At 46.4% G+C, this 27221-nt stretch overlaps 1 protein-coding gene across 1 annotated transcript; it reads left to right on the forward strand.

Annotated features, from left to right (window-relative positions):
• Positions 1 to 26951, forward strand: Nlrc4 (NLR family CARD domain containing 4). Its single transcript, XM_036171018.1, has 9 exons — positions 1 to 135; positions 4090 to 4202; positions 7124 to 7384; positions 8871 to 10865; positions 12000 to 12092; positions 16149 to 16319; positions 18851 to 18943; positions 21126 to 21293; positions 26575 to 26951. Coding segments are annotated over exons 2-9 (3075 nt in total). The 5' UTR covers positions 1 to 135; positions 4090 to 4201; the 3' UTR covers positions 26868 to 26951.
• Positions 26952 to 27221: the final 270 nt, after the last annotated feature.

Consider the following 27221-nt stretch of genomic DNA (forward strand, 5'->3'; position numbering starts at 1 on the left):
TCTGCTCTCTGAACAAAGCATTTCAAGAGGAACAGCCTGGCCTTTACAGTGGATTAAGAAACAAAGAAAAGAAACTGACTTTTAAAATGACTTTCTTCAAGCTTCGAGAAGAAGGCAACTGGATTGCTTGGCCAGGTACCTCAGGGAGAGGGAGCAGATTTTAAGTCACTTTTAGAGCCAAATATTGAAATCTGAGTTTAGGTTCATTGAAACTTGTGTCTGTGAGGTTTTCCTGCAGTGAATGGTTTCGTCCACTGGGCTGATTCGCCTACCGGGAGATCTTGGGGGTGGGAGTGGGCAGGGTGGCGGTGGGGGCAGCAGGCATGTTAACTTGGCCTGCTGGAGTTTAGCTAGGATTTTCTGAGTTGGTGTTGAAAGTATATTGAGCCCTAGAGGATGCATCTGTATTTTCGTTGAGACAAAAAGATTTTGAAAATGATTTTTGGCACTCTGGAAAGGAAACCCAGAGCTGACCGGGAGAGGGAGACTGCTTGGACCTCCAGGCTCCTGAGCCTTTGACAAGATACTTGAACTTGGACAGAGAAAGGAAGAAAATCCCTGTTTGTGGGCCAGTGTTCATAGAAAGCACTGTACAGACTCCATTGTGTGATGCGGTGTTTGTATGACGCGGTGTTTACAGCCATTATCTCAATTGACCTCAGGTAGCCTGGTGGAAAATGTGCTCAGACAATAATCAGCTGCAGGGCTAGGATCTAATCTTATCTGCAGTCTCTGCTCCTAACAGCACAGCACACTTTTGTAATACTGCTCGTGATTTTTAAATGTTTGTTTTAATTGATGTATATTCACTGTAAACAATATTCATTTCCATATGAATCTATAAAATCTATAATGTTCTTTGAGTATTCCCCACTTATATGCTCTCCAAACCTCACCTAATTTTTTTTTTTTTTTTTTGCTTGTCCAGGCTCCCATTAGTCCGGCTTGTGCCCCTAGACAGTTTCATTTCTATTTGTATGACGAACATTAGGTTATTTGCATAACACTAGCAGTACTCAGTGAGATGGCTGGAGTCCAAAGGAGATGTAAGAACATTCTAAGTTAAAGTGTATTTTACTAGAACGGTAGACAAATCACGCTGACTGGCCAGCCACCTCTGCTCCAACTGTTTCCACGCTTAATCATCACAACAATCCAAAGCTTGGGGACAGATAATATGAGTGCTAATATTTCAGTAACAAAAGCATAATCCAGAGGGTAGGGAGATGCGGGGGGTGGTGGGGTGGTGGGGGTGGGACGACGCAAGGGTAGGGGCACTTGTCGCCAAGCCTGTTGACCAGAGTTTGATTCCTGGGACACATATACTATTCCAGAAGGAGAGAACCGACTTTACAAGTTGTCCTCTAACCTCTACACACACACACACACACACACACACACACACACACACACACACATCAATATAAAAAAAAAAAAAATTACAAGGCTGGGCGGTGGTGGCAGCAGAGGGAGGCAGAGCCAGGCAGATCTACAGAGAGAGTTCCAGGAAAGGCGCAAAGCTACACAGAGAAACCCTGTCTCAACAAACAAACAAACAAACAAACAAACAAACAAATAAATAAATACATAAATAAACAAATAGAAAGAAAGAAAGAAAGAAAGAAAGAAAGAAAGAAAGAAAGAAAGAAAGAAATTACAAAGCAAGAAACGTATCCCAGAAAGATCCAGTAGCACGTCTAGAAGCAGCCATCCAGGACACTGAGGACTGAGGGTTCAGGCTGACGTCAGCAATGTCAAATCTGAATACACACACATGCCCATGCCGTGGGGTGCCTCTCTGCTCCCAGTTATCTGAGTTCTTTCCCTGATTTCAGCGTGAGTTGTGGGAAAGACTCCCTAGACAGGAGTCAAGAGGAATTTCAGTTCTCTGAGGAAGTCATTTCATGATTTGTAAGATCATCATTGAAGTTGTATATGGTAGTTCACACCTGTAATCTTAACAGGGAGCAGCCTGAGGTCAGAGGAGTTTGGGACTAGATTAAGCTACACAGTCAATCCCAGGCCAGACTTGGCTATGTTGTATGTTTCAAATCAGGAATTATTATTTGCCAAGGTACAACCATAAGAAAAGGATCTCCTCCATATAATTCAGTTATTCTTAGGATAGCTTGCCTCCCCCCTCTCTCCTTCAAATTCATAGGCTCTTTTTTCATCAATTGTTATTGAATGTATATATGCATCAGTATATACATCTATATTCCCAAATATATCCTGTTGAATCCTTATAATGTTACTTGTATGTATATTTTCAGGGTTAACCGTTTGGTACTAGACAACCAATTGGTGTGCCAGGCGAGAGTTACCTTTGGTTCCCAGTTTTACTATGTTGTCTGTAGTTCTTTGTGTGGGGTTGAGGCCTCATGAACTTTTCCCCTTGTGCACGATGGCATGTTCACTGATGTTCGCCTTGTTCAGTTCATGTTTGGGAGGTCATGTTGGTGAGACTTCGTGGGTATAAATCTATTTTTTTTGTTGTTGTTGTTTTTCAAGACAGGGTTTCTCAGTGTAACAACCCAGGCTGTCCTGGAACTCGCTTTGTAGACCAGGCTGGCCTCAAACTCACAGAGATCCACCTGCCTCTGCCTCCCGAGGGAGTAGTGTGACACTACCACCCACCTTTTTTTGTTTGTTTGTTTTTTTAAAGATTTATTTATTTATTATGTATCCAGAAGAGGGCGCCAGATCTCATTACAGATGGTTGTGAGCCACCATGTGGTTGCTGGGAATTGAACTCAGGACCTCTGGAAGAGCAGTCGGTGTTTCTTAACCACAAAGACATCTCTCTAGCCCCTTTTTTAGTTTTTTGAGACGGGTTTCTTTGAGTAGCCCTGGCTGTCCTGGAACTCACTCTGTAGACCAGGCTGGCCTCACACTTGGTGATCCACCTGCCTCTGCCTCCTGAGTGTTGGGATTAAAGGTGTGCCTGAATGTATGTCTGTGAGTAGGTGTTGGATCCCCTGAAAATGGAGTTATAGGCAGTTATGAACTGCCATGTGGTTGGTGGGAATTGAACCAGGTCCTCTGGAAGAGTAGCCAGCACCATCTCCAGTTCCGATTTATTTATTTTTATTTCAAGTGGTATTTTTAAAATTTATTTATTAATTATGTATACAGTGGTCTGCCTTCATGTATGCCTGCATGCCAATAGAGGGCACCATATATCACCATAGATGGTTATGAGCCACTATGTGGTTGCTGGGAATTGAACTCAGGACCTCTGGAAGAGCAGTCAGTGCTCTTAACCTCTGAGCCATCTCTCCAGCCCATGGTGGGGGCCATTCTTATTAAACCACCATAGACACGGAGGGGTGACTTCACTGTAGGGAATCTTGCTGTGTACCAGACCGTGCCTTGTTATCACAGACTCAGCTTGTCAGTGGTAGATCTGGAATCAGTCCAATCCTAGCCCGAGACCAGACCTTTGCTTGTCCTCCCCTGCTACCCCTAGCCTGCTTTTGGGCTCTTCCTCTCAAGGCTCCTTCCTTATTCCCCTTCCTCTGTCTACATATGGCTTTTTAACTTCCTGGTGACAAGTCAGTAGCTCCTGCTCCATCTTTTGATACATTAATCTCAGTTGTCCTCTTGGCTCTGATTGACATCAATGGGAAGTAACTGAGGTGTTAGTGAAATTCCACTGGATCACAGTCTGTCTCTGGGCAAGTTGGGTTCTCATTAGGATTTGGCTATAAATAGCCCACTTAGAGCAAGTTTTTTTGTGTGTGCGCACATGTAGACTCCAGATGCCAATGCCAGGTGTCTTTCTCAATGCCATGGTGTCTCTACCTTTTGTTCCCCACAGGATCTTTTGCTAAACTTGGTACCACTAGTGACACTGGCTGGCCAGTGAGCCTGTCTCTAGTTGCCTTCTGTACTAGGGCCATATTTTTGCCTGGTTGCTGGGGTTAGAAATCTGGTCCTCACATTTCTACAGCAAGGACTTGAGTCACTGCTGAGCACGTTTCACATAGCTTGGGCCATCATCATTTTCTCATCTAGAAAAGAAGCATGGACTTGAGAAGAGGCAACTCTGGTCCTTCCGTTTGAGCATTTTCGTTTTTGTTTTGTTAGTTTCTTAGGATGAACGCTGGCTTCGTGGGAAGGAGAAGTCTTTGGAGTTCCCATTTGGAAAAAAACATCATCTACTGAGATCTAGGAAAGTGGAGAGCTTTGACTCGGAACAAGTAAGTACCCTACAAACAGTATCTGTCTAGCTATGGATATTGATGACATTAGATGGAAAGGCAATCCATGGTTGCATCTGACTATCTGTGGGCTTCTCAATTAAATACTCTTATGTTGTCTTGAGAATTTATTTAAAAACATGGCAAAATGTGTTGGACACGTATCAAGCCCAGGCTTGCTTGTTATCAATAGACCCCTGTGTGTTTTGCATCGGAAAAAATAATATAAATAAATAAATAAAGTAAAATAAAATAAAAACATGGCAAGCCTATGGGGAAAAGGTACATGATAGACGGGGCAGGACTTCAAGCTTGCCCAGGTTGTACTTTAAAGTTTGTCTTCTGGCCATCACCTGTGCAGGGATAATTTTCCTTCTAGACTTCAAAACACTATATCCAGTCACTTCAGAGAAATGGTGCAGACCTAATCGCTATTCAAATGAACTGTTTTCATTTTAATACCATTGTGCTTTCTAGTGTGGTAGCCATTAGCCACTTGGGGCAATTTAACTGAATTTAAACATTAAAGCTTAATTTACTAATGAAAAACCCAGTTGCACATGAGGGCGTAGTATCACACATTTAACCCCAGCACTCGGGAAGCAGAGGCAGGCGGATCTCTGTGAGTTCAAAGCCAGCCTGGTCTACAGAGTGAGTTCCAGGACAGTTAGGGCTCTCCCCAGATGACACCCCAGAGGGAGAGTGTCGGGATTCCCTCACAGGACTTGTGGACAGCTGTTCTTCTCCTGAGGGCAGCAGTGGGGATCTGCAGTGGTGAGGTGGAGGAGCTGGAGTGAGACCCCAGGAGTTGGGCTGCCTGATGGTGCATTTCAGACCAGAGAGAACTTGGAGGCTTTGGGAGGGATATCTTCACTTTCCAATTAGTCGTGAGAGATGGAAAAGCCAGGGGTAGCCTACTGTACAAAGAAAACTTGCCGACTGAGAGTCTAAGACCAGGAGGACGTGCCTTTGAGCTCTCACCAAGACGGTGAACTACAGTACCTGGGCATGGTCTTGTCTGTGTTTAAGAGTTAGGTCCAGGATTGGGGCTGTAGTTTGGGGGTAGAGAGTTTGCCTCCCATGCTTGAGGTTGTAGGTTCAATCAATCCCCAGTACTGCCAACCAACCAAACCAAACGCAAAAATAGATCGAGATATTACAGAAGCAGACACACACACACACACACACACACACACACACACACATACACACACACACATGATATAGCTTCCCTAGAAACCACGAGAAATGAAAGAGCTTAGACTGAATATTGTCTAATACTTTGCAGTGGTCTTTTTCAGAAAAGACTAAAACTTGTGAAAGATAAAACACCTCTTCCATTGGACGGTGGTGGCACACGCCTTTAATCCCAGCACCCAGGAGGCAGAGGCAGGCGGATCTCTGTGAGGTGGAGGTCAGCCTGGTCTACAGAGTGAGTTCCAGGACAGGCTCCAAAGCTACACAGAGAAACCCTGTCTCAAAACAACAACAACAAAAAAACACACCTCTTCCTTTGAGTTGGGACAGGAAGATAAGAACTGAGCATGTTGACATATTACTTTGTATGTGACGAAGTGCATGAATTCTCCTAACAGCTCCCCAGGTTACACAGAGTATATGCTACAGCTGGTTCTCAGTGGTGAAATGCTGAATTTTCAGATTTTTGTTAACCAGTCAACACATACGGTTATCTTGAAATCTGGCCATGGTAGAAATATTAAATACCTTACTGGGCTCAGTAAATGCTAAAACAGGGATATCCTGTCCCCAGGGAGTCTGGCTGTTACCCAGTTGGTGGCATTTCAGATTCAAAAGGGAGTTATCAGAGGTTACAGATGCTAACAAATGAAAGAGCCTGTACTGTGGCATCAACTTTCCCTGGGGGAAATCTAGTCACCCCAGGTAGAGCCCAGTAACAACACACTGGAGTAACCATATTCCACCAGTTTGTTGGTTTGCTTGTCGGCGGAGCCCAGGTAAGGGGTAAGCAGTATGGAGGACGTCTCCATGTGTATGTATAGATAGAGTCCCTCCTCCAGGCAACCTTCCACCCTCTATCCCACACCTCCCAAGTCAGTGTGACATGGAGGCAGGAAGGCTGGGAGGGAGACACAGGAGAGAGTAGCTGAGATCTCAGTGAGGGCTTAAGGATCCCCCAGCTCTTTCTCCTGCAGGATGCTATTGACAGGTGCCATAGTGTGAGGGTCTCTTGTCCCAATTAAGATGGTAATGGCTCTTGTGCTTGGAGGATAGGACCATGCACTACTTCAAAACCCATGTTTTTGCTCTGTGACTTTATTAGAGATTTTCTTGTTTCTGGTCCCCACCCCCTACCCCCACTTTGGAGATAGGGTCTCACTATGTAGCTCTGGCTGTCCTGGACCTTACTCTGTAGACCAAGCTGGCCTCAAACTCACAGAGATCTACCTGCTTCTGCCTCCTGAGTGCTGGGATTAAAGGTGAATACTACTACACCTAGTGTTCACTATGTATAAGCGGACAAAATCATCCACCTAATGTAATCACCAAAGGGAAACTATCTTGCTCACCGACCAAAGTTAGGGCTGTGGAGTTCTGCAGAACACTTCTTTGTTTTGTTTTGTTTCCTGTGTCAGGGTTTCTCTGTGTAACTGCCCTGGCTGTCCTGGAACTTGTTCAGTAGACCAGGCTGATTTCAAACTCACAGAGATCCACCTGTCTCTGCCTCCTGAGTGTTGGGATTAAAGGTATGCACCACCACCACCCTGCTTGCAAAGCACTTCTTGAGGGCCTGAATGTCAAGCATTTGGTATCCATATAGTTCAAGGTGGGCCTGAGGGGGAGGGAAATGGAAAATATGCACCCTTGTTGCGCTGGTGACAGGCATGCATATTTCATGTAGATTAAAATAAACGAACAAATATTTACCTCCATCTCGGCAGTGAACTTCATAAGGGAAAACAGTCAAGCCCTCATTCAGAGGATGGGCATCACAGTCATCAAGCAAATCTCAGATGATCTGTTCGCACTGAATGTTCTCAACTATGAAGAAGTCGCCGTCATTTGCTGTGAGAAGGTGGAGCAAGACGCTGCCCGCGGGATCATTCACATGATTTTGAAGAAGGGCTCAGAGGCCTGCAACCTCTTTCTTAACAGTCTTGAAAGGTGGGACTGTACTATGTACCAGGACTTAACTGGGCAAGGTGAGTGTTTCTTCGCTCACCTCTGTCCCACCAAAAGGCACAAACCATTAGGAACACCCACAGCACAGTCCCTTTCATAGAATTCAGCTTGTCCTCCTCACCTTTGCGGTTCTGGCCAGAGACTTTGAGTCATTCACAGTAGACACTTGACAGTGAACCCGTATCAACAACCGCAGCACAGCTGGGCAAGACATGAGTTAAGTGCAGTCACACTTCGAAGTCCAACCGGAACACTGGGTGTGGTGCCGTTGGCTGCCCTGGGAGATTTGGGAAGGCTGAGGCAGGTGGATGGGGCGATTGAAGCCAGGTTGGGCTATATATAAATACTCTGTTTTTAACAGCCAGTGGTGGCACATGCCTTTAATCCCAGCAGTCGGGAAGCAGAGGCAGGCGGATCTCTGTGAGTTCGAGGCCAGTTCTAATGAGTTCCAAGAAAGGTGCAAAGCTGCACGGAGAAAACCTGTCTCAAAAAACAAACAAACAAAAAAACCAACAAAACAAAAACCCAAACAAACAAAAATGTTTAACTGGAACACAAATAGCCAAAGCCAGCAATCCTTTAGTAAGTTATCATCTGTGGGCTCAATCCTTTAGTCAGTTATCTGTGGGCTCAATCCTTTAGTCAGTTATCTGTGGGCGAGTGGCCCCGCTGTTTATCTCATGTTGCAGGGGGGGCGGTGTCCATGGAAAAGTAACCACTCTACTTCCCATGCGACAGTAACTTCATCATCACCAAGCTACACCTCCACCTCCTCATGTTAATTATTTGAAATGAATACATTGCGTAATTGGCTACAATTTACCCCATCCCACATTCTCAGCCACACCTTCCACTTTCCTTAGCTGAGACGAAGGCTCCTCTCATTTCCAATCTGTAAGATTTGATAGCAAGAAAAAGGAGAGAGAAGACTGAGTGAGGGGAAGGGTGCCAGGGGAAATCAACGGGAATTTGCAGCCTGTTTGGTATCTTAGAACCAGAAGAGAAAGTCCAAGTCACCCCCAGCTGATTCTCAGCACCTCCTGCCGTTTATCCCCCTGAGCCCTGGGCTGCAAGGATGTCTTAGTTAAGGTTTCTATTGCTGAGATAAAACACCCTGACCAACAAGCAAGCTGGGGAGGGCAGGAGCTTATTTGGCTTATATTTCAACATTGCCTTTCATGCTGAAGGAAGTCAGGACAGGAAGTCAGGCAGGACAGGAACCTGGAGGCAGGAGCTGATGCAGAGGCCTTGGAGGAGTGCTGCTTACTGGCTTGCTTCCCATGGCTTGCTCAGCCTGCTTTTTTCTTATAGAACCCAGGACCACCACCCACAACAGTCTGGGCCCTCCCCCATTGATCACTAATTGAGAAAATGCCTTACAGCTGGATCTCATGGAGGCATTTCCTCAACTGAGACTCCTTCCTCTCTGATGACTCCAGCTGTGTCAATTTGACACAGAGGAGACGCAGAATCAAGACCTCTATAACATTACCTTTTTTCTAACAGGTATTTTTCATCAGAACATAGAAGAGGACTTGGATGTTTTGGCTCAGAATTTAAAATACTTATACAACAGCCCCACCTTTCTGAACTTCTATCCCCTGGGTAAAGATATAGACATCATTTTTAATCTGAAGATCACCTTCACAGAACCTGTCCTGTGGAGGAAAGACCATCGTCATCACCGCGTGGAGCAGCTAACCCTGGGCAGTCTGTTGGAGGCTTTTCAGAGCCCCTGCCTCATTGAAGGAGAGTCTGGCAAAGGGAAGTCCACCCTGCTGCAGAGAATTGCCATGCTCTGGGCCTCTGGGGAGTGCAGGGCTCTGAACAGGTTCAAACTGGTCTTCTTTGTCCGCCTGAGCAGTACACGGCATGGGCTGTTTGAAACACTGTGTGATCAGCTCCTGAATGTCTCCGACTCTATTAGCAAGCCAAGGTTCATGTCTATGCTACTGAAACTGCACCAGGATGTCCTCTTTCTCCTCGATGGTTACAACGAATTCCAGCCTCAGAACTGCCCAGAAATCGAAGCCCTGATAAAGGAAAACCATCGTTTCAAGAACATGGTCATCGTCACCACCACCACCGAGTGCCTGAGGCACATCAGACACGTGGGTGCCCTGACGGCGGAGGTGGGGGATATGACAGAAGACAGTGCCCAGGTTCTCATCCGAGAAGTGCTGATCAAGGAGCTTGCTGACGGCTTGTTGTTCCAGATCCAGGAGTCCAGGTGCTTGGGGAATCTGATGAAGACCCCTCTCTTCGTGGTGATAACCTGTGCCATCCAGATGGGCAGGGAGGAATTCCAAGCTTACACTCAAACCATGCTGTTCCGAACCTTCTACGACCTCCTGATACAGAAAAACAGGCACAAACACCGAGGCGGGACTGAGAGTGATTTTCTCAGGAGCCTAGACTGCTGTGGAGACCTGGCCCTGGAGGGTGTGTTCTCCCACAGGTTTGCTTTTGAACCCGAGGATCTGGCCAGCATGAATGAGGATGTCCTGGTGACAACCGGGCTCCTCTGTAAGTACACCGCGCAGATGCTGACGCCCAAGTACAAGTTCTTTCATAAATCATTCCAGGAGTACACGGCAGGGCGAAGACTTAGCAGTTTGTTGACGTCCAGAGATCCCAAGGAGGTGAGCAAGGGGAATGACTATTTGAAGAAGATGGTTTCCATCTCCGACATCACATCCCTGTATGGCAATCTGCTCCTGTACACGTGTGGGTCATCCCCAGAAGCCACCAGGGCTGTCATGAGGCACCTTTCAGTGGTGTATCAGCAGGAGAGCCTACAAGGGCTTTCTGTCATCAAGAGGCCTCTCTGGAGGCAGGAATCCCTACAAAGCATGAGAAATGCCACGGAGCAAGATTATCTGAAAGCCATCAATGTAAACTCTTTTGTAGAGTGTGGCATCAATCTTTTCTCCGAGAGCATATCTAGATCAGCCCTGAGCCAAGAATTTGAAGCTTTCTTTAGTGGGAAAAGTTTATACATCGACTCAGAGAACATCCCTGATTACTTATTTGACTTCTTTGAATACTTGCCGAATTGTGCCAGCGCACTGGACTTCGTTAAGTTGAACTTCTATGGAAGAGCTTCCGTGTCACAGGACAAGGCTGAGGAGAACAGCCCTGGAGTCTGTGTGGAAGGCCCCTCAGAAACCTACATCCCCAGCAGGGCTGTGTCTTTGTTCTTCAACTGGAAGCAGGAATTCAGGACTCTAGAGGTCACACTCCGGAACATCAGCAAGTTGAGTAAACAAGATATCAAACATCTGGGGAAGATATTCAGCTCTGCCACCAACCTCCGGCTGAACATCAAGAAATGCGCAGCCATGGCTGGGAGCCTCAGCTCTGTCCTCAGGACCTGTAAGAACATCCATTCCCTCATGGTGGAAGCCAGTCCCCTCAACATAGATGACGAACAGCACATCACATCCGTGACAAACCTCCAGAATTTGAGCATTCACCACCTGCAGACCGAAAGGCTGCCAGGTATGGGCACATCCCAAGTACGTCATCAAGGCTGGCTGGCACTGCGCAGGTGCTAGAGAGCACTGAGGCTTCTGGTAACGTCTCTAACGCTTGTTACCTCCCGGGTGCATCCCGAGCCTGGCTTACCTTCTCATTTTTTTTTTTTTTTCCCTCTGTCTTTCATTTCACCTGCCTTGAGGCTCTCTGTGGTTCCCGCCTCCAATCGTTCACTCTCTGGAACTTTTCAGCTGCCAAAGATTTACTTATTTCATGTTTTCCTTCCCTCTCCTCCCCTTTACTTCCCTCCCCTCCCCTCCTTTCCCTCCCCTCCCCTCCCCTCTCCCCTCCCCTGTCCTTTCCCCTCCCCTCTCCCCATCCCTCCCCTCCCCTCTCCCCTCCCCTCCCCTCCCCTTTCCCCTCCCCTGTCCTTTCCCCTCCCCTCTCCCCTCCCCTGCCCTCTCCTTTCCCTTCCCCTCTCCTTTCCCCTCCTCTCCCCTCCCCTCTCCCCTCTCCCCTCTCCTTTCCCCTCCCCTCTCCCCTCCCCTGCCCTCCCCTCCCCTTCCCCTGCCCTCCTCTCCCCTCTCCTCTCCCCTCCCCTCCCCTTTCCTCCTGTCTCCCCTCTCCTCCTCTCCCCTCCCTTCCCCTCTCCTCCCCCCTCCCCTCTCCCCTCCCGTCCCCTCCCGTCCCCTCCCCTCCCCTCCCGTCCCCTCCTCTCCCCTCCCGTCTCCTCTCTTCTCCCTCCTGTTCTTCCGTCTGCTCTCCTTTTTCTCCTCCTCTGGTCCCCTCCCCACCTAACTTCCATCTGCTTCTCTCTCCTCTCCTTTCCCAGCTCCTTCTTCAATACAGGGTCTCATATGTAGCCCAGGCTAGCCCCATACCTGCTGCACTCCTCCTGCTTCAGCCTTGCAAGTGCTGGGGTTATAGCGTGAGCACCACATTCAGCCACCTTTTATCGTTCTGTTTAATGCTGTTCTATCTGAACAGCATGCTTATAGCTAAGTACACGCCCCTCCATTTCTGACAAAGCCACCATGGTTATGTGACTGTTGTGAGCACTTGCTGCCCTTTGTGATGACTAATAGGACCGGTTGTGATTGGTGATAGGACTAACAGTCACGGAAGAAAGACGGCACCAGGTCTGTTTTCTTTTGGCAGGCGGTCTGACTGACAGCTTGGGTAATCTGAAGAACCTCGAGAAGCTCATCCTGGACAACATTAGGATGAACGAGGAAGATGCTAAAAACCTGGGTCAGAATTTGGTTTCTTTCATATTCTTATTACTGTAGGTGTGATGATATGCATGGTTAGCTTCAGATTATTTGACACTGTCTGCATCTGTAGAAGGCAAGATCTTTGCGGGGTGTGTGTGTGTGTGTGTGTGTGTGTGTGTGTGTGTGTGTGTGTGATGATCAATGTGGTGGTTTGAATAAGAACAGCCCCCACAGGTAGGGGTGGGGGTGGCACACGCCTTTAATCCCAGCACTCGGGAGGCAGAGCCAGGTGGATCTCTGTGAGTTCGAGGCCAGCCTGGTCTACAGAGCTAGTCCAGGACAGGCTCCAAAACTACATAGAGAAACCCTGTCTCAAACAAACAAACAAACAAACAAACAAACAAAGAATGGTTAGCTTAAGATTATTTGGCACCATCTGCATCTGTAGAAGGCTAGATCTTTATGTGTGTGTGGCGGGGGCACGTGCATGGCATGATCCATGTGTGGCACTGTGGTGGCCTGAATAAGAACCGCCCCCACGGACTCATCTATTTGAATGCCTAGTCACCAGGGAGTGGAACTCTTTGATAGGGTTGGAAGAATCGGGAAGTGTGACTTTGTTGGAGGAGGTATGTCACTGGCAGTGGACTTGGAGGATTCAAAAGCCCTTGGCAGGTCCAGTCTTTCTCCCCCTGCTGCCTATAGATCAGAATGTAGAACTCTCAGTTCCTTCTCCAGCACCATGTCTGCCTGTGTGCTGCCATGCTCCCCGCCGTGATAAATGGACTAACTGAAACTTCGGAAACTGTAAACTAGGCCCAGTTAAATGCTTCCCTTCGTAAGAGGTGCCCTGGTCACCGTGTCTCTTTGTAGCAATCAGACAGTGACTCAGAAGGAGGTCAGAGGATGACTATGGAGTCTGTCCTTGCCTTCCACTGCATTTGAGGGCATTTTTGTTGGCTGTTACTGTATTCTGTATATGTTGCTTGATGGCCTACAAGCTCCTGGGGATTCCCTTGTCTCTACCTCCCACTCACTGTAGGGACACTGGGATTAAAGATGCACCCAGCATGCTTAACTTTGAGTGCTGAGGATCTGAACTGAGGTCTTTGTGCGAGTGCTCTGTGTACTCACTGATCCATTTCGCTGACCCCAGCAACCTATTTTACAAATCCCTGACCACCATGGTTTCTTGGGACACTCTCCATCTCCCAGGACAAGGCTTTAGGAACATTCTATTCAAACTGTACCGCATTTATGTGTGGCCTTTGTTAGAGGGAAAGTCATCAAGTGTTTCATGTCCCTTTCCCTGGATGATTTAAAAGTTTAGAGTTGTTCCATTAGCAAAACTTTAAAAGAGAAACAAGATTCAGGAAAACATGAGCTCAGGAACAGAAGCAGAACTCACAGCTTGCCACAGAGCCCAGAGCCTCCAGAACAGAGAGGGCTGAGAGGAGCAGAAGCACCTTTCTGCAATGTCCTGGCTTTCCTTTCTCTCTTTTTTTCTTTCACTCACCTTTGCTCTTTTGTTCTGTCTCTTCCCTCTCGAGCCTTCCATAAAAGGTTCCTTTCTTTGTTCTTCATTTCACTTCCTGCCCAAATATAACTCTATGCAATAACGAAAACGTAGCTGACCTCTTTTTCCTTATATCATACTCAAGTTAATTTAGAATTCAGTAAACACACAGTTCACACCTAGGAGTTCCATAGACTGTCAGAGCTGGAGAGGGCCCCGGCACATCCCTGCTCGGTGCATTCACTTTATAGAAAATCACCTGTTTCTAGAATGGCTTGCTGATTCGCCCAAGATCTCAGGCATGCTCCCCAGGACAGTGTGCTTGCATTAGTAAAGAATCCAAATGTGAGCTGGGCGGAGGTGGCGCACACCTTTAGTCCCAGCACTCTGGAGGCAGAGCCAGGCAGATCTCTGTGAGTTTGAGGCCTGCCTGGGCTACAGAGTGAGTTCCAGGACAGGCTCCAAAGCTACACAGAGAAACCCTGTCTCCAAAAAACAAAAACAAAAAACAAATAAACGTAAAAAAGTTTAAATGTAGCCAGGTGTGGTGATAAACTCCCGTCTTCTCTGTTCCTGGGAGGTGGAAGTGGGAGGATGAGGAGTTTGGGGCTAGCCTTGGCTCCAGGGTGACTTCCAGGCAAACTTGGGCTAAATGAGACCTCTCAAAACAAAACAAAACAAACAAGCAAAAAACCCCAGCCAAACCTGCCAGGTGTGGTAACAACGTGTCTTTACCCCCAGCTCTCAGAGACAAAGGCAGGTGGCTCTCTGTAAGTGCAAGACCATCCTCGTCTACATATTGAATTCCACACTGGGTAGGGCTACATAGTAAGACCCCATCTTTGAAAACAAAACAAACAAAAAGCAGGGCCCAGAGATAGCTTTGCCCTCTGAGGTGGCTCAGAGGGTGAAGGTGCTTGCAACCAAGCCTGAGTTGAATCTCCAGGCGTCAGGTGGAAAGAGAGAACTCCTGCAAGTTATCCTGGGTCCTTCTCTGGTGCCATGGCACGCATGCTCCCCACCACAAATAAATACATAGAATAAAAATGTTTTTAAGTCTCTCCTTTTCCACACTCTTTCCTTCCACGTGGTCTCTCTCTCTCTCTCTCTCTCTCTCTCTCTCTCCCAATAAAGCTCTAGAAAGGTTAAAAAAATGTTTTTAAATAGAAAATAAGGAATCAAAATCTGATTGTGAAGAAACCAATGGAGCCAGGCGGTCATGGCACACACCTTTAATCCCAGTACTCGGGAGGCAGAGGCAGGCAGATCTCTGAGTTTGAGGCCAGTCTGGTCTTCAGAGTGAGTTCCAGGACAGTTGGGGATTCAGGACAGTCGGGGCTTCACAGAGAAACCCTGTCCCAACAATACAAAACAAAACACAAAAAAGAAACCAGTATAGTTATATTAGTAATAATTACTATGTACTGAAAAGTTGCTGAATTCTATAGGTCAGCAAGTACACTATATAGTTTTCACACTTTATCTCTTCAAATGTTCACAAGAGCCCTAGTATGTAGGACTAATGACCCCCAAAGCCCCAGCTGAAATGTTGACTTGCCTGTCCAAGTTTACACAACTATGGAATTGTGAATCTCCAAGTCTGAATAACCACAAAGCTCATGTATACACCTCCCATGACATCAGTTAACGTTCATTGAGTTTACTATTATACATACTGAACGCATCACGTACATTATCTGCAGTCTCCCCTGAGCTCCAAAACATGGGGATTGATAAAACCTTGATCTGAAGGATGTAGCTCATTGGTAGAGCACTTGCCTGGAGTGCACAGGGCCGGGGTAAAAGCTCCAATACTGAAGGAGCAGAGGAGGAGACAGATAGGCTCCAAAAAGTCACTGTGTACTTCTTTCCTTCCATGGGTACCATTGACTCAGGATATATATTGATGATCTAAATCCCACTTAATCTATCCTGAGTGCCACACCAGGGCTATGCATGAGGGGCGCTCTAGGACACCTTCACCTGTCCTGTGGGTGGAAGGGTACACTGACTCTGGTTGAACATATTGTTCCAGGTGTCAGTCTGGCCCTGTGTCCCACAGTCCAAAGCAGGGGGTCTTTGAGCTGCGCCATTACACTAGCCCTCCACAGGGCTGCAGCACCTGCTGCCCCTCTGAACTTGAGAGAAGGAAAGACCTGGAAGAAAGAACAGGTCTGGAATCCAGCAGTAGGGCAGCCTTGTCAGGAGACTCTTGCACTTAGGGCCAGCCTGGGCTGAATAGCAAGAGTCTACTTCTGTAGAAGGAAATATATATATAGTTTGTTTGTTTGTTTTTGCTTTTTGAGACAGTGTTTCCCTGTGTAGCTCTGCGCCTTTCCTGGAACTCACTCTGTAGACCAGGCTGGCCTCGAACTCACAGAGATCCACCTGCCTCTGCCTCCCGAGTGCTGGGATTAAAGGCATGCGCCACCACCGCCCAGCTACATAAATATGTTTTAAAAGAAAGAAGAACATGAAACTGTTTCTTCATATAGTTGTCATCCTCCCATTCCACGAATCTGGATTTAACCAGATGAATGTGGTCTGCTCACGTATTCCTTTCCTGTGTCGTTGTAGCCGAAGGCCTGGGAAACCTGAAAAAGATGCGCTTATTTCATCTGACTCATTTGTCTGGCCTTGGGGAGGGGATGGATTCCATAGTGGAGTCTCTGTCGAGAGAACCCTGTGACCTGCAAGAACTGAAGTTGGTGGCCTGCTGTCTGACCGCAAATTCTGTGAAAGCATTAGGTAACCCTCACCTCCACTTGCTGGATGTGCGACAGAACACTTGATATTTCATATCAATGAGCTTTGTCCAACCCAGGATTAAAATTATTAATGGCAACAAGAGAGGCTTACAGAATAGTTGAAGATGTTGTATGTGCAAGGCCAGCTCCCACCTTTTCAAGGGCTCTCTTGAGGAGAGAGGGATAAGAAAATAGATAGAAGCCCGGGTGGTGGTGGCGCACACCTTTAATCCCAGCACTCAGGAGGCAGAGCCAGGTGGATCTCTGTGAGTTCGAGGCCAGCCTGGTCTCCAAAGTGAGTTCCAGGAAAGGCTCAAAGCCACACAGAGAAACCTTGTCTCAAAACAAAACAAAACAAAACACTGCCCCTCCCCAAAAATACATAGAAAGGTAGCAAAGAGGAGAAAGACAAAAACACAGGATAGCGTCACATCTAAGATCACATCTTAGCTTCACATCTGGGTCAAAACCCAATGGCCCTTTCCGTTTATTCAAAAGGACTTTTTATGACAATGCCAAGGGGCGGGGCAAAAGACCTTCGCCTTGCTAGATCAAAGCACATGGCACATCCAAGTGCAGACCCTTCCAAACACCTGGTAACCACACCTGTGGACCAATCATCCCCTTATGCTGCCCTGCTGGGTAAAGCAAGCTCAGCTTTTCAGACCCTGAGTAATTTGGGCCTCCACAATTATAACCTTAAGAGAAAGTGAAAAGTAAGCAAATTAAAAAAAGAAATTCCTCCCGTCTCAAAACAGCCCCCTACCCCCAAATTTCTACCATTTTTGTCATTGTGTTATCATCTCATAATAATGTCCTTGGGTAGATGGACAAAGGATAAAGAGAGAGAGGGCTTGCCTCAGCATCACTAGGTTTATTACTGTTCCCTTTGTCCTGTTAAGATGGAGTTGGAAGACATGATACAACACTTCAGTCTTTTGAGTTCCCAAACGTTATGCATACCAATGATAGAGAAAAATTTGCATATTTCTAGATAAACTGTACACTTCAGACATGTCTTAAAGTTTAGAGTTTGGGGGCTGGAGAGGTGGATCAGCAGTTAAGATCACTGTCTGTTCTTCCAGAAGAGTTTGGTTCCATTCCCATCACCCACATGGCAGCTCACAACCATCTGTAACTCCAGTCCCAGGGGATCTTCTGGCCTCCGTGGGCACCAGGCACACATGTGGTGCACAGACATACATATAGACAAAACATCCATACATGAAATAATTTTTAAAAACTTAGATTTTGGAAAAATCAGTGGTATAACCTTGTAATTATATTTATTTGTTTTGTGAGACAGGGTCTCACTATGTATCTCTGGCTGGTCTGGAACTTGCTATGTAGCTCAGTCTAGACTGGAACTCACAGAGATCCTCCTGCCTCATGAATGCTGGATTAAAGGTGTGCACCATCACACCTATCCTAACTCTCTGAAAATCAGCATATGGGGGCTGGAGGGATGACTCAGAGGTCAGGAGAGCTTGCTACTCTTGCATGGGACCTAAGTGGTTCCCAGCACCCATATCTGGCAACTCCCAAACTTCTGAAACTGAAGCTTCAAGGGTTTTGATGCCTCCTTCTGGCCTCCATGGGCAATTGCACTCACTTGCACATACCCTCACATAGAAACACACACACACACACACACACACACACACACACACATACACACACAAATAAATAAATAAAAGTGCTGGGAATCTATAACGATTATCATGTTTGCATTGATATAGACTTATAGTTAAAGAAGCCCACAATTAGGAAAGGCTAGACCAATACTGAAAACATAGAATGATAGAATGCTGAGAACATACCTTCACTTCTCCACTTTTGCTTATAAACTCCCTATAAGGGAGAAGAGAAACTATAAATATTGATGAAAAGCTTTACCTGCTTTTTAAATAGAAATTGACCTTTATCTGTTTTACTAAAATCAATTCCACTGTGCTACAGAGAACCATTTTAGCCATGGTATCTTATTTTTCAGATCCCTAGTGTCTACCCACTACCTGTCACAGCCAACCAGGGCCTATGACCTAGGAGACCCCTGACCCTGAAGCCGTGTGAGCAAACTCAGTCAAGAACCATGGAGTTTGTCTCAGTTGTTTCCAACAGAGAACAGCGCTGCAGGCTGAAACTTGTTTCCTTTAAACAGCTGTGTAAGACAGAGGCAGGGATTAAAGGCAGAGGCAGGGGGATTTCTGTGAGTCTGAGAGTTTGAGGCCAGTCAAGCCTACATAGTGAGACCCTATCTTAACCAACCAACCAACCAACCAACCAACCAACCAACCAACCAAGGTCAGTAAAGAATAAACTACAATGTAGTGTCTAGAATTACAAATGCTATATTCTATGCATCTTCAGGCATAGAAGGGTTCCACCCATTCTACTTCCTTTGAGAAATAATCAAGTCCAGTAACGATGTGTATTGTCATCAGCAAAGACAAAAAGGATGCAGAATTCTAAAGATAGTGGGAAATGCATATATGGTTACCCGAAAACCTTTTCTTTTCTTTTTTCTTCCAGCACAGAATCTTCACAATTTGGTCAGACTGAGCATTCTTGATATATCAGAAAATTATCTGGAAAAGGATGGAAACAAAGCTGTACAGGAACTGAGTAAGAATGATGGTTCTGCCCAAACAATGTGCTTCTTAATATGTGTACCCCAGGACCCATGTGCACCCCACTAACTCATCTTTCTTAGGGAAAAGCACTTTTTTAAACTGCCATCAAGGAACATGTGCCTGTCTTTTTTTTTTTTTTAAGGTTTATTTAATTTGGGGGCTCAGTGGTTAAGAACACTTGATGCTGGGTTGGGGATTTAGCTCAGTGGTAGAGCATTTGCCTAGCTCAAAAAACAAAAACAAAAACAAAAACAAAAACAAAAACAAACACTTGATGCTATTGTAGAGAACTCAAGTTTGGTTCCCAGCATCCACATGATGGCTCACAAACATTTATAACTCAGATTCCAGCGGATCTGATGCCACCTTCTGACTTCTGTGGGTACCAGGCACACATTCTTAAATGCAGATGAAACACTCATACACAAAATAATAATTAAAAAATTATCTTCTCTCTCTCTCTCTCTCTCTGTCTCTCTCTCTCTCTCTGTCTCTCTCTCTCTCTCTGTGTGTGTGTGTGTGTGTGTGTGTGTGCAGGATATATGCACACATGTATGTAGGTACCTGCAGAGGCCAGAAGAGAACACTGGATCTCCTGGAGCTGGAGTTACAGGCACTATGAGCCACTGGGATGGGTACTTGGAATGGGATTCAGGTCCTCTACAGGAGTAATGCATGTTCTTAACTGTTGAACCATTTCTCCAAGCCAAGCTTGTGTCTTTTGAGCGGTCAGTTTGTATATCTTCAATGTACCTGAGGCTCCTCTGGTTTGCCAATGACAAGGAAGCTAATATTTGATGCTGATGATAAACTTCCTTACGAAGTTGGTGATAGGGCTGTTCTAACCCCAGACTTATAAGACTGGCTATATGCATATGGACTTAGTCATCCAAGGACTGCAGTATTATGCTGTTTAGTTTCAGCAAGGGACTGTGCATGAGCGCTCCAATGAGCGAAACTTCTGGAGGTTTTTTTTTTTTTTTTTTTTTGAGAGAGGGTTTCGGGGCTGGAGAGATGGCTTAGAGGTTAAGAGCACTGACTGCTCTTCCAGAATTCCTGAGTTCAATTCCCAGCACCCACATGGTGGCTCACAACCATCTGTAATGAGATCTGGCGCCCTCTTCTGTATACATAATAAATAAATAACTCTTAAAAAAAAAAAAAAAAAAGAAGAGAGAGAGGGTTTCACTATGCAGCCCAGGACTCTTTACGGAGACAGGGGGTCCTTGAAATCACAGAGATCCATCTGCCTCTGCCTCTTGAATGCTGGTATCAAAAGGATTTTTAGTCTGATAACATTGTTACAGGAAAAGGAGGCAGGGAAGCCGCCATGCTCCAACAGGCACCAGAAATGCAGTGGGGGATCAGGAAAAGCTGATTATGGCAGGCTTAGTGGAGTTCTCTTCATGACTCTGAGCAAGTAACTGGACAGGGTTTACAGTATATATAGTCTTCTCAGCATTGTTACGTCATCGGTGAGCTGAAGTTTTTATCAAGGCCCACATGGCAAAGATAAAAAACAAGAAATTTAAGCTGGGAGCGGCAGTGTATGCTTTTGACTCCAGCACTTAAATAGACTGGCAGACTTCTGTAAGTTTGAGGCCCACTGGTCTACACGGTGAGTTCCAAGCCAGCCAGGGGTCTAGCTCAAAGAAAAGACAGGGCTTGTAGGGGGTCAGAACATGTTTCTTTTTATAAAACAGGGTAACTGTAGGCAGCTGCTTCACCAGATAACTAAGTAGCCGTCTCTCCTCAAGTGATCCTTGCAGTTCCAATTCCTCTCTTCCGCTTTTGTTCTGAGGTCATTTCCTCTTTACATTTCCCTGGGAGTGAGAAGCTTTTTAAGGTGCTCCAGTGGCACGTGGTTATGATAAAATGACTAATATATGCCTGGAATCCACTTCAGAAAAATACATGAGTCTGGTCAGGATTAAGCAATCCAGTCTATGATTTGTCGTTTATTGAAGGTAGGATTATTAGTAATAGTTTCATTATTATTATAGTGTTTATATGTTTGAATGTTTTCTGTAAAAATAACCAAAAAAAAAAAAAGTAGATTCTCATTGAAAGATTAAGTAGCCTACAGGGCCACCAAATTTAAAGACCGTTCCTTTATCTGCAACCTGCATAGATTTGGAGTTGACGTCATTCCTGAATTGTTTTTCTGTTTCAAGTTGGCAGGCTCAGCCTTCTGGAACAGCTAATGGTATTGATGCTGCCTTGGTGCACAAATGTGCTCATCAGCCTGCCCAACCTTTTGAAGCAACTGGAGGGGGTCCCAGGGCTTGTCAAGCTTGGACTGAAAAACTGGAACCTCACGGATGCAGAGATTAGAAGTTTAGGTAGGTACACCCAAACAGAGCAGAAAGAACAGAGGCTGACTTTAAACAAAGCACTTCCCCACCCCCTACCCCAACCGAGACAGGGTTTCTCTGTGCCTCCCTGGCTGTCCTGGAATTCACTCTGTACACCAGCCTGGCCTCGAACTCACAGTGCTGGGATTAAAGGCGTGTGCCACCACCGCCCATCTCTTTTCTTATTTACTAGGATCTTATTTCTATTGAATGTTAATTTCTGAAAAAAATTATTATTGAAGCCCCCCCCACCCCCTGCTTTGTTTCCTGTGTTACCTTATGCTTTAGTTTGAATGTGTCTCCTAAAACTACATGCGTGCCAGGCGGTGGTGGCGCACGCCTTTAATCCCAGCAGAGCCAGGCGGATCTCTGTGAGTTCAAGGCCAGCCTGGTCTCCAAAGCGAGTCCCAGGAAAGGCACAAAGCTACACAGAGAAACCCTGTCTCGAAAAACAACACAAAACAAAACAAAACAAACAAACAAACAAACGAGACCCAATGCAGCCATGCTGGGAGGTGGGAACTCAGAGGTGTTTAGGTCCTCCACCCTCTTGGATGAGTAAAGCAAATGTGGAAGGATTTGAGACTGGGAGCTTGCTTTTTCCACCCCTTATCCTTCCGGTATGGGGAGACTCGGATGGGAGGAGGCCTTGCCACATCTTAGTTCTGCAACCTTGACAATGTTGTAAGTTTACCAGCCTGCGGTATTCTGTTACAGAAGCACAAGACAGACTAATAAAACTCAGTCTTCTTCTTCTTCTTTGTTTTGGAGACAGGGTTTCTCTGTGTAGCTTTGTGCCTTTCCTGGAACTCATTCTGCAGACCAGGCTGGCCTCAAACTCACAGAGATCCACCTGTCTCTGCCTCCTGAGTGGTGGGATTAAAGGCGTGGGCCACCACCGCCCGGCTCAAGGTCAGTCTCCTTTGCTGGAGTTCTTTTTTTGCTCTCAGGTGGCTCTTCTCAGACTTTAGAGTGAGGTGCAAGCTGCTAAGACACTCTTTGTGTCTTAAGAAGAGGAGGACTTCAAAATCATCATTTTACGTGTATGAGTGTTTGCTTGCATATACGTATGTGAACCACACATGTGCCTGGTGTCCATGGAGCCAGAAGGTGTTGGGTCCTCTGGTATGGACTTACAGGTGGGGTGGGATATCATGTGGGTGCTGGGAACCAAACCCAGGTCTTCTGCAAGAGCATTCAGCGCTCCTTACTCCAATCCATCACTCCAGCCCTGGAGATGACTTTTGACTGGATGTGGGAACCAGGCACGCAAAGCGGCTTTGCTTCTTGGAGGCAACTGAGTTTCTCCTGAGAACCTTCCAGTCTATACAGGACCAATTCTTAGTGTCCTGGGAACAAGGTGGAGTTGGAATACCTACTGCTTTTGTGGGCTTGTTCTCAGGTCCCCTCTCCCAGCACCCTCTCTGCCATCTCATTATCAGGTGTCTTCACACTATGCTGTAAGCCCAAAGTGACAAGGACTATGCACAGTCTGTGGTACATGGTAGATAACTCAAATGCTTGCTGAATAAATGCGTGGTGCCACAGTTTATTATGCAGGGCCTATTTTAAGGCTCCAGGTTTCAGGTTCCAGCCAGCCTGTCATAGTGGGGAAATCATGGGCAGGAGCTTGAGGAAGCTGGCCTGCCACAGGGCACCCACTGTCAGGAACAGAGAACAACACAAGAATGCACACAGGCTGTTTTCTTCCTCCAGTCAGGGAAGGGGGGCGCCCAAAGTGGGCAGGTCTCACTGCCACAATGAATGCAATCAAGATAAACCCACCCACCCACCCACCCACCCAGGCATGCCAAGAGGCCCACCTCCCAGGTGATCCTATTTTTGGTCAAGCTGACAGTTAAGCGCTGACTCAGGTGAATTGTAGGGCAGTGTTAGGGGCGGCTACCGAAAGCCCATGATATTTGGCCATTTGCATTCTCCACAGCCCACAGATGGCCAAGTTCCAAATGGCCAGATTCTCTTCCTGTGGCATCTGGTTTGATTCATATTCCCTCAGCAAAAAGCATGTCCTTATACCATGGAGAATGGGGCTTGGTCTCTGTTCCTGCACCTGCACACACAGAGGACCATCCGGGAAACCCAGCGAAGACCCTCAACCGAAACAGCCAGCCACAGAAACAGCTCATGTTCTCATCGCAGAGTGGGGTTTTGACTTTTCTAAATTCCTTCTCCTTGGTAGTGGAAAAAAGTTGCTCTAGGGGGAGAAAGCCCACAAACTGGGAAAAAAGAAAACAAAAACGTTTTGGGTTCCTGCCATGCTGGGAATCACATAAAAATGGCAAATAGGAACCTGAGCTGCGAAGGCTGGGAGAGGGCAGCGCTCTTAGAAAGGGAGGTGAGTGCTGCACGCCTCTAATCCCAGTACCCGGGAGGCAGAGCCAGGCGGATCTCTGTGAGTTCCAGGCCAGCCTGGGCTACAGAGTGAGATTCAGGACAGGCTCCAAAACTACACAGGGAAACCCTGTCTCGAAAAACAACAACAACAACAACAAAAAAAAAAAAAAAAAAAAAAAAGAAAAAAAAAAGAAAAAGAAAAAAGAAAGGGAGGTGAGGGATAGTGTGCCTGTTAAGCTGGCCACAGAGGGAAGATCAGCCAAGAATTGGCTGGACCATGGCTGGCTGGAGCTGGAAGCTGACTTCCTTCCTATCCTGTAGTCCACAAATGTGCCATCCCAGCAGACAGGGCAGCTGTGCCCTGCGTGGCCTTCCCCAGACAGCTGTTATTTTGACTCCCTCGTTCCTTGGTTTTATTTTTAACTTCATTGTCATAGTTACTGTCAGAGGGGCCTGTCAGGCCTCGTGGGAGGAGACAAAACAAAAAAAAAAAGTGGACGGCTCATTCTTTTCAAAGTGCATGGAAGTTACCCACCTCACTCCTTCTCTTTCCTTGGTAGAAGCTCAGATACACTTAGGAGCAAGGGAGTGTGAAATATGAGCGGCCACGATTCCAGATTAGCAGTTTGTCTTCTAAGGAAGTTAAAGTGTAGAAAATGGGGCCCAAGGGTGGTCTCAGCAGAGGGAAGCACAGTTCCGAGAAATGATGGGCGCCACCCTCTTTACCTGGATTTGCCGACTTCCTGCACTATTGGTGAAATTATTAAGGCCACTCCACGTAGTTAAAAGGGAGGTTTATTTTGTGGGGTAACTTACAAATGAAGGGGTAGGTTGCAGGGTCTGGCAAAGGTATGGCGCAGTCCGGCGGTGTTCTCTGGAGAACTCTGCTCGGTCTACCTCCAGCTTCCAGGGTCCTGGAACCAAGAGAGAGCCTCTCCTTTCGAGCCTGGGTCTTCAGGGTCCTCCCTCAGCCCCGCCTTGTGGGCGTGACCATTACCGAAGCCTCAATGGGGGTTGGAACTTCCAGGCCAAGGCTGGGATGGCTACCCACTACTCTGCACTCTTGATGACCTCGAGGTCAAGATGCCTTTACCGCAGGTATTTGTAGTGAAGAGCCTAAGGAACTTTCTAGACTAAAATTTGCAAAGGTGATCAAAGTCCTGACTGACAGTGGCTGAAGATACTCTGAAGTAAGCACCGGGTGCTGTGTCATAGCAAACTACACGGGCCACACAACCATATCTGCCCATTAATTCTCAGACACCCTCGCCAGGGAGCCAGTCAACAGGCTTCCTGAAAGTGGCTAAGAGCATAATCGCTCAGAGTATACCTGGGTCAGCCTCAGCCCACACAGGCTGGTTCCACAAGACCTCATCTTTAACTTGCAGGCCAAATCAAAGATGGCAATGGCTTTCCTTATTTGTTTGCTAACCACGGCCCTGACTTGGGGTTTTTGGAGATGGATTAGCACTATGTAGCCCAGGTTGACCCAAATTTGTAGTCCCTGACTCAGGCTCCTAGAGTTCTGGAATCACAGACTTGTGCCATTGCAGAGGTCTGGTGTTTTGTCTGTGGGGACAACAGGCTTCTTACAAAGACTATGGAGAGGGACCTTTACAGAGTCTTTTCCAGGGAGCATCTCTTCCTACTGAAGAGTCCAAACTTGCTGGGTGGCGGTGGCGCAGACCTTTAATCCTAGCACTTGGGAGGCAGAAACAGGCAGATCTCTTAGTTTGAGGGCAGCCTGGACTATAGCAGAGTGAGTTCCAGGATGGTCAGGGATGCACAGAGAATTTCTGTCTTGAAAAAAACCAAAAGAAAAAAAAGTCCAAACTGAACCTTGAACCCTCATTCTGCAAGGCTGTAACATGCATCTCCCAAATCTCCCAAGCAACCCCAAGTTTAATGTCTAACAAACCCCTCCATGCCCACTGCAGGGCGAGGCTGAATGTGCTGACTCAAGCCTATGAATGTAGCATTGTGGGAGGCTGAGGCAAGTGGACTACAGTGAGTTTGAGGATAGCCTAGGCTATTTAGCCAAACCTTGTCTCAAACCACCACCACCACCACCACCACCACCACCAACAACAACAAAAAACAAACAAAAGGAGCATCTTCTTCCTTTTTTATTTACGACAAGGATTTCTCTAGGTAGCTTGGGCCAGCCTTGAATTCATGATTTTTCTGTCCCTGCCTCTCAGGTACTGGAATCAGAGGTGTGTATGGGTGTATGGTGAATGGTTTTTGTTTTTTCCCATATAGCAGGATTTACCTGATTCCAGTGCAGTTGTAAAGGGTATAGGGGAATAAGGGATAAACAGAGAAGGCCTGTGGTGTTCGGTGAATCAGCAGGAGAGGACATCCCCTCCTCTGTGTAGGAAGCCCTTTAGAGTACTCTTTTTAGGTAGCCGAGGATCTCCCAGAAGAAGCCAGGAAGACTTAAAATTGAAGCCCTCTCTGGATGATTCTCATTTACTTAACTTTACAGGGATATCCTTCGCCCAAAGATCAAACTGTTAAGTAGCTTTACTTCTGCAAACATGGAAGGGCCTACTATGGCCTGTGTTTGATTCCAATCTTAAAAACAATGCCTTAATGTCTAATGGCATCTCTCCCACCTCAATGTTTAATCAACTTTCCACTTCCGGGAGGAATCTGGACTAAGGTAAAACACACACACCACTTACATTTGCCTTCTGTATGCCTCTATCATTGATGGTCTTAGACATTAGGAAACAGAATTCATAAATCTAATGGGCACAGACACAGGCTGCCTGTAGGGATTCTTACTTCCCAGGGCACTGGTCTATACACGGTCGTCTTAAAATGGAAAAACGATTCACGTGTATGCACAGAACTCATTTCACTGTAACTGTGGCTTCCTTCCAACTAACATACTTATTTCCTCACCCAGGTGCCTTTTTGGAGACGAATCCTCTGAGAAACCTGCAGCAGTTGGATTTAGCAGGGAATTGTGTGAGCGGTGATGGATGGCTTTCCTTCATGACTGTATTTGAGAATCTGAAACAATTGGTATTCTTTGACTTTAGTACTAAAGACTTTTTACCAGATGCATCACTGGTGAGGAAACTTGGTCATGTGTTATCGAAGTTAACTTTTCTGCAAGAAGCAAGGCTCATTGGGTGGGAGTTTGATGACTATGATGTTAGTGTTATTAAAGGCACCTTTAAGCTAGTAATTACTTAAAGGTACTCCAAACCACCAAGTAGTTCAGAGAGACTCCTTTACATTCAACGGATCATTACAAATTTTGGAGAAGCCGGCTGGAGAGATGCCTCAGTGATTATTACCACTGGCTGCTCTTCCAGAGGACTTGGGTTTGACTCCTGCACCCACAAGGTGGCTCACAACCATCTGTAACTCCAGTTCCAGGGGATTCAACACCGTCCTCTACCTCCATGGGTACTAGGCAGGCAAGTGGCACACATAAACATGTGCAAAAATACTAATACACATAAAATGAAATTTAAAAATACTTATGAAAGAAATCCTGCGGAAGGAAGTCAGACATGACCAAGAAGGGGAAGGGGGCTGAGAAAC

Source organism: Onychomys torridus, chromosome 21 (genome assembly GCF_903995425.1).
Source record: "Onychomys torridus chromosome 21, mOncTor1.1, whole genome shotgun sequence".
NCBI classification, from domain to species: domain Eukaryota; kingdom Metazoa; phylum Chordata; class Mammalia; order Rodentia; family Cricetidae; genus Onychomys; species Onychomys torridus.